The sequence below is a fragment of the Sceloporus undulatus genome, chromosome 6, assembly GCF_019175285.1.
Source record: "Sceloporus undulatus isolate JIND9_A2432 ecotype Alabama chromosome 6, SceUnd_v1.1, whole genome shotgun sequence".
NCBI lineage: Eukaryota > Metazoa > Chordata > Lepidosauria > Squamata > Phrynosomatidae > Sceloporus > Sceloporus undulatus.
Window position 1 is genome coordinate 55,930,938 of NC_056527.1, and position 12,744 is coordinate 55,943,681.

The window sequence follows — 12,744 nt, forward strand, 5'->3', positions numbered from 1 at the left end:
GAGGCAATGTTCCTACTGAGAGATGGCATCAGGAAAGGGCTGCAGAGGTGCCTACTCCAGAGAACCATTAGCAACATCTGCTTTCTCCTCAATTGTGTTAGGCTTCATGGTGACTGCTTTGGCCTCCCTTGTGAAATGAAGAGTACTGTACAAATACAGGCTGTGAAATAAAAAGTGATATGGTACAGGTGTTTTAAAAAATTGCATAAGACACACACAGGGAAAGTAGACAAAGAATTTATTTTTCCTTTTGGGTCTTTCACATCATTTGGCAGTCAGGTCAGGATAGATGAGTAGTACTACTTTGCACAAGACATAATGGACTTAGGGAATTTATTAACGGAAGACCCAGTGATGGTCTCTAGCTGGGATGAGATTAGGCAAGGATGGGAGCCTTTTTAATAGGATTAGGCACAGTCACAGAAATTGAGTCTGACAGAGACTGAAGAGCTAAACTGATCTTTCATATTCCCAGACTCTATGTTAACTCAGAGTGGCAGAAGCTAGAGACAAACAACGGATCACTATTATTTACTTTTCTTCTTCTTTGAATTTATTAGGGTTGCTAGACTGAAAACTGGAGAGAGCTCTTTACCTTTAATGGTTGTGTGGAAGAGGGAACATTCACAGTTGTTGCTTGTCACACAACCAGGTAGAAGGTAACATTTGCTGAAATTCCCTTTTCTACACAACTAATAAAGGTACAGGAGTTCTTTTTAATTTTTATTCTGGCAACCTTAGTCTGTATCCATGTCTGTCTATGCATATGTGTGTATGTGCAATAATCTGCACAGAAACACATTTTTGAAATGTTTGGAAATAGCTGTCGCTTTCATGTAATGCTTATGAATTTCTTGTGGTAACCTTTTGGTCACTTTTGGAAGGATGAACTCCAGATCTGACAGGCTCTGGCAGATTCACCTGATTGCAATGAGAGCAGTCTTAGTAATGCTATGCACTTACATTGTCGACACACCTTTTCGTTTCTCACAGCACCCTAAAACTAAAAAAACGATACATCCAGCACTAATGCTCAGAGTACTAGTCCATTAAAAAAGCACATGCTGTCAGACTAGGCAAGGCAAATCTGGAAATGCTGAATGACATGTTAAAGAAAATGGCTAACGTGGTAGTGTTATTTGTTACTTTAATTTTTTAATAGTGTGTTTCTTTTACAGTACTTACCATTTTTCCAATAGCATAATGTACTAGTTCAAGGATACTTCAGTTAACAAAGTAGCTGTGTTCCTGGGTATACTTTTTGTATGTATTTTTGTATTTTTATATAATTTTGTAAACCACCTTGATCTTTTGGAATGGAGGTATATAAATAAAATTTATTATTTTATTATTGCTTCTCTAATAGAAATTTTGGTGCTAGAGACAGAAATAGCATAGAAAGAATAGGTTTAGGTTCCTACATCACAAAAAAGTTCAGTATATTTCATCAGCCTTGTTATTCAAAAGTAACAATATGCACATATGAAATAAAACAACCAGGTCAGGTAAGCCTTGCACAAGTAAGTAAAAACATTTTGACTCTTTCAGAGACCACTTGAATGCATCTTCCAAAATACATCCAAGGAAGATTTTTCATCAGCCCCTACTTTGCAGTTTTAGTGGTCAAAAATGCTTGGGGATAGCTGGTGTGGCAGGTTTATCTGCTTTCTCAGTTTCTGTCTGTTTTGCTCTTCACACATGATCATTAAGGGATTTTGGAGGCATCTACTGTTTCCTTTGCCTGTTATAGGCACACAGTTAAAATAGGATCAGCTAGAGTAGAATCCCACTCTTTCCCAGCTCAAGCTTCATTGCATCGCTTCCTATAGATGCGCTGCTGCAACCCAGCACTAAAAGTATGCATTTCTCTAGTTCCCCTTCACCATCTTTCCAATGCTGCTACTGAAAATAGTTTCCAGCTAGACATACAAAGGAGAAAAAAGTGTGTGTGTGTGCAGGCATAAAAAGACTTAATTACAAGGAACTTCTTAGTCAGAGACTTTGTAATGTGTTACTGTAATGTGCTATTGATGGGTTTCTTTTTAAATCTTATGGCCAAAAACTTCCTCCAAATAAAACCTCTCATATTTTTGTAAAGAAAATGTACCTCTACCAGAACCTATAACAAGTTAACATTGACATTCAAATGAAGAAATGATAGTATTACCCTTATAATAATGTAAGTGAGCCAGTGAGGTATAGTGCTTTGAGCATTGGATGATGACTTTGGAGACCAGGGTTCAAATCCCAGCTTGGCCATGCAAACCCACTGGGTGACCTTGGGCAAGTCACACTCTCTCAGCCTCAGAGGATGGCAAGTGCAAACCCACTCTGAAGAAAGTTGCCAAGAAAACCCCATGACAGGTTTGCCTTAGAGTTGCCATAATAAAACAATGACTTGAAGTCACACAACAAATTTTACATAACATTAATTCTACAAAGGAGATTATCAGACAGGGATGGGAATGAAGCGGATCATGCTCTCCCAGCCTTATCCCGTCTGTGAGCGCACGAAAGACATTCCTACGTGTCATGCTGATCTTGTCATTATCCTGTCAGTGAAATGGAATTGTATTAATTTATTATAAAGTGAAGAGCAATGACGGGACAATTCCCTCTCACTGACGGGACAATGACAGGCTCAGTGCAATGTTGTATGAAACTTTTCCGTGCCATCGTGGTCACTAATGCTTTACTGATGGGAAAATGTCTGGATCAGTGCGAAGTCATGTGAAAGTCGTTCCCGTGACCACGGACAAAGATGGGACAAGGACGTCATTTTCCCTGTCTGATAATCTCCAAAGGCTCTTGTCATGTTCATATGTATTAGGAAGGTTTGGTACAGATTCTATTGTCTTTTCAGCTTTTTAAAACCTATGAAAGCACTTCTAGTCTTCAGCCTTCTGGACACTTACTGGGGAGTAAGTCCTATTCCATGCAGTGGACCTTTCTTCTGACTAAACATGCAGAGGGTTGCATTGCTAATCTTAAAATGCATTCGTTATTTAGGGAGCAGCAACTATTTAAAATGTTTTTAACAGCCAGGCTTTTATGCACCTCTTAACAGGATATACAACTTCAGTGTAAAACCTACTGAAATGGATAAGAGCTCTACAACTTTATGTGTTGTTATACAGGAACTCAAGGTTTATAATTAAAGGGTATAGCATTTGAAACAGCTCTTGTTTTTAACCCCTTAGATTGGACTTTTGTTCCTGGGTTGAAAATTTTCTAAACCTGCAGAGCACTGAGTTGGAGATTACTGTATATTAAACAAATATATGGAAGATATGTCTGTCAATGGCTTATTGCTAAACTGAGGCTATTCTGAGGCTAAGCTTGATTGATGTTGCACAGTATTTGAATTGGGACGTACACACCTCCTTGCTTAAATCTTGGAAGTGATAACTATATAATGATGAATTTTATTGGTACATGAGGTAGTTGAGTATATTGTCCATTTTACAGGTGCACATTTAAAGCTGAAGTATTTGCATGAAAGTGTTTCTGTGTCTGAGGACTGTTCACATACTATGGCCCAAAGACACTGGTGTCTCAATGAACTTGTAGTCAACCTGAAGATCCTGCAGCATGTATATAGCATGAGTTTGAAAGGGAATTGAAAGGGAATTGGTGTCTCCCCCCCACGCCCCAAGTGTACAATAAGAAATTCCATTAATTTTATGGGCCACTTCTTCTGTACCATCCTGAACCTAATCCCCACACAGAATTAGGATTCCTCATATAAAATGTCACACATGGAAGACACGGCAGGAATGCCATTAGTGATGGGAGTTTGGAAAGAAGCTCTTAGGGGCTGCATCTACACTACAGAACTAATGCAGTTGGAAAATACCTTAACTCCCATGGCTCAATGCTACGGGTTTCTGGGATTTGTAATTTTGTGAGATATTTAGCTTTCTCGGTTAGAGAACTCAGGTGGCACAACAAACTACAAATCTCAGGATTCCATAGGGTGGAACCATGACATTTAAAACAGTGTCCAATTGCATTAATTCTGCAGTGTGGCAGCAGCCTACTTCTTTTTTCCTGCACCTGTTTTTCTATTCAGATTTATTCCCTGATGTGACGGGAAGGCATTATGCTTGCTGAAAAAGCAGGTGCTGAGAGGTAAGAACAGAAAAACAGCCAGGAGAGTGGGAGTTAAGCAGCACCCTCCAGTGCCACTTGTCTAATAAAATGCATAGCTAACTGCATCTTTTTGTTCTGAAGACAACAGATGGGAGACTTAAAGGTTCCCTGTGCAAAGGCCTAGTTTGGCTTTTATGCTTTAAAATGCAAATAAAATCATTCTTACGGTTCTTAATAAAGTGTATAGCTTCAGGTTGTCAGCTTATGGTGATGCTACCAGTTTCATAGGGGTTTTCTTAGGCAAAGAGTACTCAGAGGTGGGTTGCCATTGCCTTTCTCTAAATATTTCATACAGCACCTATATTCTTCTTATTAAATAGCTCTTGATTGGAGGTGATCTTTATATTTTTTCTGCATATAATATTAATAATGAAGTTATTTATAGCTAGAATTCTGAGCATTATGAAAACGTGTCCTTTAAATAAAGGATAGGTGTATTTGAGAGGGGGCAGGGGGGAGAGAGGAAACTGCTTGGAGCTGAGAAAAGTGATTTAAAGCCACAGTTGTCTATTGCTGCTTATTCTTAGTGTCAATCTGAACAATCAGTTTGGATAAATGAGTGAAGAATCTTGCACGTAAATAAAGAATTTGGGAATCTGCTTAAAACCTAAATGGACCTAAAGCACCACTAAAGAAATGTGAGCAGCTGCAGTTGCTGACTTTATATGTCATTGAGGCTATTAATCTGCTCCTTGTTTGGTCCTTTCTGTATATGTATCAGCTAACTAGAATGCTCAGCCTGTTTTGAGGATTAGGTTCAGCCCCTTGCCCAGGTCCTTCAAAACTGAAACTAAAAACCCAAGATGGCTTCATTGCTCAACTAACATGGAAATCATCAGCACCACTGGATGTACATAACTCCTTCTCTTTCCCTTTGTGGTATACATTTTAACATGCTCACACTGGCTGAGCAAATCACCTTTGGGAGAGTTCAGTTGTACAATCTTTTATTTCATCATCTGCTGTATCATCATGCTAAACCGATGGTTTACAACCCAAAGAAATCCCCTCCTTATGAGCACAGTGTGCATTTCTTGTAATCCTCAGGAGGATACATGCAGAGAGAAGCGTTTACTTAAAACGCATACAGACGCATACACTCTCTCTTATTTCAGCATGACTCATATTGCTATTGCTGTACTTGAAAACCACTCTGGTAAATAGAATGTTACATTTGCTTCTTTCTCCAGATGGTATATCAGTCTTTTTATTCCATTTGCTGACTATGGTAAGATCTTTGCTTATCCTGTGATCCTAAATATTTAGTGAGTGGAGATATTTGCTTATCCTTCAAATGATGCTGCTTTCCTTTCCCCACATCTTTTGGTTTACTTATGGAATAGCAGAAGTGAACTTTGCCATTTTCTGGCCATGGGAGAATTGCTGACCCCATGAACCAGTTCAACATAGCTCTTTGTCCAGATCTACTGTAAACTGCTCATGAAGGTTCACAACACACTGCAGAAATAAGCCAGTTTGAGACTGCTTTAACTGCCCTGGCTCAATGCTAGGGAATTCTGAGAATTGTAGTTTTGTGAGACATTTAGCCTTCTCTGACCAAGAGAGCCTGGTGCCACAATAACCTACAATTACCATGATTCCCTAGTTCTGAGCCAGGGCAGTTAGAGTGGTCTCAAACTGGATTATTTCTGCTGTGTGGTTTGGACCATAGTTAATATGCCAATACACACACTCTTCTTAATTTACTCTTGAAAGAGGCCTGCAAGTTAGCTGCGGGTAATATGGCTAGAGGTAGAAAGGGCATTTGGACCATTGATAGAAGGCCATTCTGGAAGAATTGCCAGAACCTCAAAGCAGCTTGTGGATTGGATTGTGGGTGAATAACGTACAGAACAACTAGAACCTTCCTGAAGATTAAAGTGCCCTCTCTTTGTGTATGCTTTGTGCTTTGGAAGCTTTTGTGAAACAGTCCTTTGACCTTTGGTGCTAGATGTGCCACCATAGTGAATATGTAAAAAATCTGAAAGCTTTCCTAATTGACCTGATGCAACATAATAAAGTCTAAAATCTCTGGTTTCTCTTCCGATCATATAAATCTTTTGCCTTCTAATGTCTAAAATCTCTTTGCTCTTTGTGCATTACATTGGACCCTTGGTGTCAGCTGGGGTGTGATTCCAGGACTCTTCGTGCATACTAAAATCCATGGATGCTCAAGTCCCATTATATACAGTAGCATAGTGAAATGGTGTCCCATATATAAAATGACAGAATCAAGCTTTGCTTTTTGGAATTAAAAAAAAGAATCAAGTAGTGGATAATTGAATCCATGGATACAGAGAGGTAACTGTACTTCTATAGCAGTGGTTGGAAACCTTAGGGCATCCTCTGTTCTAGCCTATAGTTCTTCACAATCCCTCACGAAGAGGGAAACCAGTGTTGTAGTCCAAAACATCTGAGGGGATCTTAGTCTGTCCCACTCCTATTCCAAAAGCATGATTGATTATGTTTTATGGGCTGAAAGAAATCTCTGAAACTAGTGGAGAAGTAAAGACTTAACACTGTAGAACTCTAAACATACCCAGTCTCATCTGATTGTGGAAATTAAACTGCGTTGACTTTGATTAGTACTTGGATGGGAGATCACCAAGTGGCGCTAGGAAGGAACCCTGCCTTAACAACTTCTTGTGATCCTGTGACTTCAGTGGCAAGTGACAGGACTTCCTTGTCTTGCTAAGGGGTTGTGTGGGTTTTTTTGGAAACTAGGAAAGGCAAAATATTTTATGCAGAGTAAGTGACTATATGGATTATTTCCTAAATTTGCATGATCTGTTGTTGTTGTGTGCCTCCAAGTTATTTTTGACTTCTGTTCAGGCTACAAAATGTGACTGTTCTTAGTGTAGACTTTTATTTGCTAGTACAGAGGACATCCTATCAGTGCTATCACTAGATCTGGTGTCATCAGGTGTTGGGTTGGCTGCCAGTGGGGGGTTTAAGATGGAAGACGAGTACCATCCCCTGGGCTTGCACCTGGTGTGGGCCACACCTCTGTATTCTATAGTGACACCACTGCACCTTATCTTTATTTGATGGGGTCATGGATAATGAAATTAAAACAAGCAGGCCTTTTTATAGCTATGAACAGATTTGGAGTACTGAGGATATTCAGCTGATTTGGTTAATCAGTGGGATGGAAAATAAATTTACACATTTCTGGAACTGCAATGTAGATCTCTATTTCATAATTGAGGAAAATTTTCACTTCATGAAGCAAAAAGGCTATTGCTCACGTTCTTGGAAGGAAAGAGTGCTGTCATTCATGACTGCAATCATTCACAAGAAACAAGATAGATTAAAACAACAATTAACTCTGGGTTTTGATGGAGCCAATTTTTAATCAGCTAAAGCTTTAGTTAATTAATCTACCAATTATAGCTCTCAGAACCCAGTTCTACTTGAACTGATACTTCTGCTGAATTATGCCTTGATTGCAGAGAAGCTTTCACTAAAGAAGAAGTTCTTAAGCAAGCACCATTCACGGGAAGGTGGAATGACAACTGAGTTTGCATCTGCACTGCAGAAATAATCCAGGTTGACACCACTTTTACTGCCATGACTGTCTGCTATGGAATTCTGGGAATTGTGGTTTGTTGTGGCACCAGAGTTCTCTGCCAGAGAAGGCTAAATGTCTCACAAAACTACAGTTCCTAAAATTCTATAGTATTGAGTTATGGCAATTAAAGTGGTATCAAACTGGATTATTTCTGCAGTGTGAATGCAGCCTGAGACTATCTCTAGCCAGCCATGTGTGCATGCACGCACACACACACATTGATGACTGAGACTGAGGTGGTTTTGACCAGGCCTGGGTTATCAAATAGGGTAAAGAGGCCCTATTCTTACAAATAGTCAGGTTATCCAGTGGGTTTCCATAGCTGAGTGGCAATTTGAACACTGTGCTCATAGGGTCCTAGTCCAAAACTCAAACTACTACACCTTGCTTGCTTTATGTATTTGATCTTAGGCCCTTGATATTTTCAATATGTGCCAAAATATCCCCAAATGTACTCGGAACTGGGAGCAGTTCTTTAAGTGAGTTATTTTGCAGTCCTCTTTAGTGGTGGAGCAGCATGGCATGATGACCGTACAACAGTGTTATTCATATTTGAATGGATTTGACCTGAGCTGCCATCATTCTAGTGAACATGATAATAGTTGCATAAGACTCCTTCACAGAAATCCCTCCACCTGCTCACTTGTCTGTATATGCTTCTTAAATTTTCTGGTTATTTAATTGGCATCCACAAGTATGAAGTGGATTCTTTCTGGCTTGGTAATCCTAATCAGATTTGCCAGTTACAAATTAGGCTTTCAGTCCATGAAAGCCAGAACTCTGTTGTGCAATTAACAACTGTTGCAAGACTGTGGCCAGAAATAAACCTTCATATTGGTTATGTGGTGTTGTTGTTTTTAAGTGAATGTAGGGCTCTTGTACCCCTTGGGACAACACTTGGCTTGGGTGCAAGAGTTCATCTGCCTATCCTGAAACACTTCCATTCATGTAAGAGGAGATGATCCTTTCTTTCCCCTCGGATTGATGGGATCCTCCAGATTAATCCCAGAACAGAATGTGATCCAGCATAGAGAGTGTGTGTGTGTGTGTGTGTGTCTACAGTTGTGGACTGATCAGTCTTGTGCACATGGGCAAGTGTTAGTGCTTGTGCAAATATATATTTGAATAAGTGTGTGTGTGTTTAAAGTGTGTGTATTTTTAAAAAAACTGAAATATTGAGGAGAAAGCCATATTATTTAGACTGGGTAAAGATGGAGTAAAGGCATTGTCATTCCTTTTGCCAAATATGTACTTTAGGACTTTAAAGACTAAGGAGTTTAAACCCTTTAAAGTACTAGCTCATTATTTGTGGTAAGCTTTGATAGTATGGACCAGGAGCTGGCAATTTGAGGCCCTTGAGATGTTGCTGGACTAGCAGTTCTCAGCAGCCCTGATCAGTGTAGCCAATGATGAGGAATGCTGGGAGATACAGTTCCCCTTTGCTGCAAGAGACTACATATAGCAATCATTCAAGATGCTAGTTATATGAGATGCACAACTAACTCACCGTTTAATCTTTTCAGGTGCCATTGAGATCAACCTTCATCGTGTTGACAACGTAACAGTTAGGATAAAACCTGGATCTTCAGTTCTAAAAACCTGTGCAATACGTATAGGAGGAAGGCAACATTTTTCTGAACAAAAAATATATTCAGGACAACAGTCTGATTTTACTTTTGATTGTCAGACTCCAGAGAAATATTGGATCTTGGTGGTAGAGAAGAACATTGGTAAGCTGAGTTGCAAATCTTGTTTTTAATGGGTTGGGAACCTTTTTAAAGGAACATGGAGGTTGTCAACAGGAACTGTTTGCCAGAAGCTGCAGGGGTGGGGGGAATGGTCCCCACAGTCACGGAGCCCTGGTCTCCTCTCAGATTCCAAATTTAGAGGTGAGAACTGGAGGGTCCCTGGTGTTTGGCCCAGAAGTTGTAATTGTTATTTTGGACTCCAACTCTAAACTCTCCTAGCCAGCATGGTTCAGGGAGTTATAGTTCAAAAAATTAATTCCCCCAGTATCTGTTTTGGCAACCAAATACCAAAAGAGCTAGTCCTAGTCTCCAAACTGTCCACACTGCAGTTTCAGGGATAAATCCTTCACCTCCCTAATCCTATAATGGAGAGGAGGTGTGGGCTTCTCTGGTTACCCTTGACAGAAATTGTGGGCTTACGCACCAGACCAAAATACCACCACTCAAACCATAAGCAAGTCTGCCTTTACCTAATGTATATTTGCCTTTGCCAAGTTTTTTTCTGTTGATGAAGTCATTACCTGGTTTCTTCTCTCCATTAAACTAATGGAAAACCTGCTGCTCTACTTAGAGCAAGACCTTCTGGTATCACTTCAGTGTATACTGACAATTGCTTTCAATTCTAATGACACATTTTTATTAGACTATTACGAAAGAAGAAGGGTAAAAAAAGGCTTCATGCAAAATTCCACTGTGATCCCCAAAGAATAATGCATGGATAAGAAGAGGCCAACATTACCATGTAAAGGTGCTTGTAGGCTCTTCTTTACAGTGCTGCAAAGACAGAGAGGCCTAGACTACAGCCTTCAACATACTTACTGGGTAGTCATTCTCAATGAATTCAGTCAGACTTACTTCTGGAAAAGCATGCTTAGGATGCTTTGGAGCTGGCAATTCTAATAGCATAGCTCAGAAAAGGAGGTGGGTTAGATAGTTGCCATGGTACTTGGAAGATTCTGAAGGTAGGAGTGCAAAAGATTAACTTTTCAGAATTCAACTGGGAAATAGAGTGCCCTGGGATTGACTCACCTTTCTGCTCTTAAACTGCATGTATTTCTGCTCTTCAGTCAAAATGATGGTATACTTACTTGGCTACCTTTTGCTCATCCTTCTGTCTGCTAAGCAAAATTCCCTCCAGCGGCATGCCCCTGTTCCACATCATAAATGGGAAGGAGAAAAACCAATGGTTAGTCCTAACTTATGTCAGGGATGTGAAAGTTGTTCAGTCTAAGGGCTGATTTTTTAGTTTTACAAGAGTCTCAGGGGCCATATATGATATCAGCTGTGGTCAGCACTAAGGGCATGTAACAGGTCCATAGCAAAGTGGGTAGATATAATTCTTGTATCATTTTCACACCAAGCATTGAAACCACAACCTCATTCTATGCATATATGCTCTGGAACAAGCTTCAGGACAATAGCTTTCAGATACCCAGATTAAAGCTCTGTTTTATGCAGCAGATTCTCAGGCTGTAAATCACCTGTTACCTCAATTGCAATCATTGATCAGAGATAAGAGAAGAAGATGCTCATAACCTAAGGGCCACAACTGGCCCAGGGGCCAGAGATTTTTCTTCTTTGCTTTAAGTGCTCATTCACTATTTCAATGTAGTGAAAGGAGAGCTGATGAAGGGTAACTAACTTGCTTGATCCCTTCCATTAATTTCATGCCTAGTGGCTTTTCATGTTCTGACCTAGCCCTCTACTTGTGTGGGTTTCATTAACGATTTCTAAATGCTTTGTTTGTCTAAGCAGGCAGTTACTAAATAGTCTTAAAGACTTTCTAGGTCAGACTTTCCCAAGGCTGGTGTCCTTCTGATGTTGATGGGGCTTCAGCTCCCATTGGTCCCATCCAAAAGGACCACTAGTCTGGAATATTTGGAATTTATTCCCAAACTCCTGGAAGGCACCATGACGAAGAAGGATGATCTAAACCCAGCTAATTGAAACCATTACCTTTATTTTTCTGTATGAAATGTATTAGGGACCAGCTCATAATTCAGTGTTCTGTTAGATATACAGCAACTACTTCTCAAGCCATAATGAAGGCAAGGACTCAGTAATGAATCACATGCCTTATTACATATGGTAAGCAATATTGTAAAATATGGAATTATACATTTAAACTTTTAACTCACCAAATTCAGTGCCTTCCGTTTTCTCACCTTTCTATTGTAACATCTTAAATGTTTAACTAAAAACCATTGTTGCATTTTTACTAGGTGGCTGACCTGGATTAAAAGGTGTGTTTATGTATTTGTAGGGCATGCGGTTACAGAATGGCTATAGAAGAGCCAGATAGGATCATTGTAAATGAAAATGACATGAAAACACAAATCCTTATAATCTAGATAGCTGTATGTGATTACAATCCTTTCTAATCTAATGTACACTTGTATTTTTCTAGATTGTATGTCAAGACAGTGCCCTTTTGGTGATGTCCTGCTTCAGCCTTCTGGATTGCCACGCCTTAACAAGACCTTTGTTTGGGAGGTTAAAGCTGACCAGTTTAGTGGCCTTGAGCTGAAGTTCTCTCCTTGGTTAAGACAAATTCTGCCTGGAGACACTTGCTCTGATCAAGTCCTTTATAACATTGGCTGTCGTCTTGCCACAACCAGAGTCAACATTGGAAACTTCTGCAGAAATGGTTCTGTGTCTCGAGTGAAGGTGCAGGGGGGAGTTATCTTGACTCTACAGCTTCCTTGGGATTCCAAAGTCAGTGCCTCTGGTTTTAAGCTGGAAAGCAGATCTTCTATACAAAGTAAGTATATAGGTCCTTACCATTTGACTTCCATTGTCATATGTCCAAATTTTAGTTTGGTATAATCAAGGATATTGTATCTGAAAAAGTGCACTGGAGCCGGTGAAAGCTGGTGCAGAAATAGGTTAGTTTATTTTACAGGTGCCACAAAATGCCATCCTTCTTTTAATATTGAAACAGCTATCTCTGAAAAAAGATGCCCCAAGCTTGTTTTCTAATTACTGGTGGTAAAGAAACTATGTATTAGAGGAGGGTCTTCTGAAATGTGTGGGAAATATCCCACCCTACAGCTGTTGGTGATGTCACTAAACATAATAAATTAAGTGTTAGCTGCAGTTTCAAATAAAAAACGCTACCAAATCTAACAAATGAAGAGAATACACACATTTTATTACAGTGCTCTTGCCCAGAGATTCCTTCCCCTGGCCCTGAGGACTAAAGAAGAGGATTCAGACCCTGAGATTTATAAACTCTAAACAGACTGGGAGTATATGTAGAACATACCATTACAT

General features: G+C 39.7%; 1 protein-coding gene across 1 annotated transcript in view; it reads left to right on the forward strand.

Annotated features, from left to right (window-relative positions):
- CDCP1 (CUB domain containing protein 1) overlaps positions 1-12,744 on the forward strand; it is a 47,837-nt gene that overhangs the window by 17,102 nt on the left and 17,991 nt on the right. Inside the window, exons 2-3 of the mRNA XM_042477520.1 lie at positions 9,247-9,453; positions 11,879-12,232. Coding sequence (XP_042333454.1) covers positions 9,247-9,453; positions 11,879-12,232 — 561 coding nt within the window. The remainder of the gene's footprint in view (positions 1-9,246; positions 9,454-11,878; positions 12,233-12,744) is intronic.